At 40.1% G+C, this 3,702-nt stretch overlaps 1 protein-coding gene across 1 annotated transcript; it reads left to right on the top strand.

The window, feature by feature from the left end:
• The first annotated feature begins 644 nt into the window (after window positions 1–644).
• LOC131891405 (uncharacterized) lies at window positions 645–2,961 on the top strand. Its single transcript, XM_059240957.1, has 6 exons — window positions 645–880; window positions 944–1,032; window positions 1,102–1,282; window positions 1,343–1,517; window positions 1,584–1,678; window positions 1,882–2,961. Exons 3-6 carry the CDS (start codon window positions 1,103–1,105, stop codon window positions 1,900–1,902), a joined length of 471 nt encoding a protein of 156 aa, XP_059096940.1. The 5' UTR covers window positions 645–880; window positions 944–1,032; window position 1,102; the 3' UTR covers window positions 1,903–2,961.
• Window positions 2,962–3,702: the final 741 nt, after the last annotated feature.

Below are 3,702 nucleotides of genomic sequence, written 5' to 3'. Positions count from 1 at the left end.
GACAGGATAAGGGTGTGTTGGTGTGGTTCAGTCCTGCCTCCTGCTGCTGCTGCGCATCATCGCGATCATCTTTCTTTCGCTCTTTTGGAAGAGGAGGACAGGATCCGTGCTGGTGTTTTTTTTCTTCCTCGCTCTTTTGGAACACCAATAGTGTTTAGTTCCTAGTGGTGGGGCGAGTCCTATAAAAGTCGGACTTGTATGAGTCCATTGATTTGATGAAGAATCGAGCCCCCTGCTGGACTTGAGTCTATTAGTAGAGTCAGTTCAAGCAAAAAGACTCGTCTTGCGAAATATGAAGAAAAAGAATCAATATTTTTGATTGACAAGTCCGGACTCGATTTCGGCCAATTTCTCCAAAATGGTGTAAAAGACTCGAGTGCCTTCAGGCTCGAGTCCGGACTCGCCCCAGCACTAGTACCCAGCAATAGTTGTTCCTATGCCATCTAGTTGTTCCCTACCCCCTTTCTCTCTCTCTGGAAGCTTGTTTCGTAGAGATTTAGACCGGGGTATGTCGCTCAGGATCCTCTCCATAAGAATATTATTGTTATGAGGTTACCGTGGAGTCAATGAACTATGATGTTTTTAAGCGCCTGTAAGAGCTTCATCCCCTTTCGTCAGTCACATAAATCTTTTGAACTGACTGGTTGGGCAAATACTTCGGCTATTCTTCAATCATGGAATCGTTGCTCAAACTGAGCCTACTGCTGGTTTTGTGGATTCATTTTTGCACAAATTGCCCCGTGGTTCTCGGTTTTCTCAAAGTCGAATTATTCCTATATATTCAGCGAATGCTCTAACTTCAAACCAAGACCAACTGACTTTTGTGATACCAAAACAAACCGGCGGCAACACAATTCATTTGGCCAACATTAAAGTGGAGGTAGTATATTGCAAACAATGACTTTTAATCTTGCATCATGAATGGTTTTGTTGCTTTTGCCAGGCTGGAATTCAGCTCACAACTGCCTCTGGAAATCCGCCCAACAACTTCGAAACTGGTGGACCTGGAATTGTAGCTAACATTCTTCCCAGGTAAAGTTTATGGTTCTCACCCCTGTGGATTCAATTATTCATTTTTATACTTATCCTTTTCTTTTACAGCATGTTCAAGGAGGCCAGGTTGATTGAAAATGGAACCGTTTTGAATCCTCAGTGCGACAATTGTCTGTTTGTCACTTACTTATCTTCTTCATTGTCTTACGGTAACGACGCCAAAAAGAGCCAAAAGTGCATGGAGGCCTATCACCAGGATGATCTCCTTGGCGTTGTGCAATCAAATGATGTCGGTAATCTATAATTTGACGTTTTCTTCTGTTTATAACCTTTTCGAAAACCATTTCAGATAAATAACGCAGACTTTATGGAAAGACGTCAACAATTTTTAACTAAATCGCTTCCTCAGACATATAAAGCATATCCCTCAATTTTTATGGGCCAACTACAAACCGGCATTTTTTTTAATGAGGAAGGCATGCTGCCTGATGGTTGTGATGTTACAATCGTTTTTACCCAGACAAGTATTTCCGTCCTACATAGGAAATGTGTGCTTATGTGTGATTTAATGGGTTTTTTTTTGTACTTAGCTAATGAATTTCGAGCCTTTACCTCTGACGAGACGGATGATATTGTGGTGACATTGGTCTCACTCAAGCTGCACGTAAAAATATCTGCCCTTATGGTAAGCATGGATTTTAATATTTGGGTGTCGGCAAAAAGAAGGCAATTCTTACTTTTCACGACCACATTTTCAATTATTGGGAGGAATTCCGCAATTTTTTATAGTGGTAGTTTGTTCTGGAGGTACTCTAATCCTCAAAAGATCTACTACGTCTTTTTCATTGAAGGTATATGAAAGTTAGTTAAAGTTTCTCATTTATTAAGATAAGGCTGTGTACCAACTAATCTGCCAGGTGATAACTTTGTTGGAAGGAGGACAAAAACTTCTTACAAGTTATCCTGCAAGTGGCAGGATGCGTCAGCTTTGACCAGTCAGAACAGACGGCAGATGGGAAGGGGCCAATGAGCCTACATCAACTGCATTCATCAAGGGTATTCGGATGACTATCAATGGTAAGTGCCGTGATGGCAGGAGTGAGTTGCAACCCTTGATTTTGGGCCATTGTCGTCTGCAGGTTCGTCCATTGATTCATTGACGACCAAAGGAAGCGAGGATGATGATGAGATCGCTTTTGCCCGGTTGCAAATTTTCAACACATTTTTAGCTTAGCCTTTTACATCCGGGATAAGTTATGAAGGTTTGTCAAAAGGGGATGTTTTTGCAGATTGCATTATTTGAATTTCAGGAACAGTTTTGAGATAATTTCCTTCATTCCAGATTTTATAAATGGATGTTACGTTTGGTGTGCGGATATACATAAGGTATGGGTTTACAATTTGTCAACTCAAACCTAAAGCTGGTCAATCAAACTTCGATTGTTCAAAGTGTCAGTTAAGGGATTCAATCTTCACCTTTTTTGTAGCTTTTCAGTACTAGTCTCGAGACCAATCTTGACTATCTAATTCCAACAGTCTTAGAGAGTATGATACGGTTAGAAGTTGAGTTCTCAGCTCCACTCGGTAAGTTGATTTTACGACACACACATACGTACTTGCACATCCCTTCCAACAGCCATCGCTTCTAATCCACCTTGGTCTCTCTCATTTTTTCTCCAAGTGAAGAGCTAGTTATGCTCACCATTGATAAGCATTTAATAATGTGGGAATCATACTATCTTCTACAAGTTTCTCCAATTTCATTTTTATAGGTCAACAACACCCCAGTCTTATCGTGATTGGACGTGAGCGATCCATTTCGTTGTCTTATCCCGTATAAGAAGAAAACAACGACGACTATTGACAAACGGAAATTTAGTAAAAACACATGATTTACCTGGTGATAGTGGTTTTTATTTAATCGATGTGAAACAATCAACAGTAGACCGACTAAGTACGTAAATGTAAAACAGAAATATTTCATGTTCGGTTGGTAAAATAAAACTTTGAAACATTAAATCCGGCGGTAGGTTTGAGTCCATTGCCAAATCAATCATTATGTAATGGGCTCCACGAATCAATGGAAATCGCAAGATCAAGGTTTCAAAGCAATTGGTTAGGAAATTAGAATTGGTTAGAATTAGACATGTGGCGGAGAGTTGTGGTGAGATGTCTCGTTGTTGAGTAGAAATTTTACACTAAAAGGGAACACTCGTTATTTGACTACTATGTGGCATAATAGTTTTTTCTGGATAGCGACGACAATGACTGAAATGTTGTAATGGTGTGATCCCATTTCGAATAATGCCTTTACTTTTTTATGCTAAATTAATGTCCAAGTTTCTACCTTTTCTTTCCATGGCATCATTTCCAAAATCACCTGACATCAAAAGCTTTTGAGTGGATTTTTCTGCGTATAGGTCCAAATGTTCTGGCCTTACAACCCGTTGAAATGGATCACACCAACTGATGTTTTGCCGAAAGTAACGAAATTTCGCAAGAGTAAACTTTTCGCCTCATGACGTTCAAGGGAAGGGAAGGCTTGAGCCAAAAGTGATGTAAATTCGGAGTCGTGAGCAGGTGGGCCACAACAAATAACTCAACAAAGAACTTCGAAATAGTTCATCGCGGTTCAGAAGCATTTCCAACTCGAGTTTGCTCTAAGATGAAAAGGGAATAGCGGCATATCAACAACTACGATTTTCATCC

This window comes from Tigriopus californicus, chromosome 12 (genome assembly GCF_007210705.1).
Source record: "Tigriopus californicus strain San Diego chromosome 12, Tcal_SD_v2.1, whole genome shotgun sequence".
Taxonomy (NCBI): domain Eukaryota; kingdom Metazoa; phylum Arthropoda; class Copepoda; order Harpacticoida; family Harpacticidae; genus Tigriopus; species Tigriopus californicus.
The sequence above is the reverse complement of the archived record's forward strand: the minus strand, read 5'-3'. Positions and strand labels throughout refer to the sequence as shown.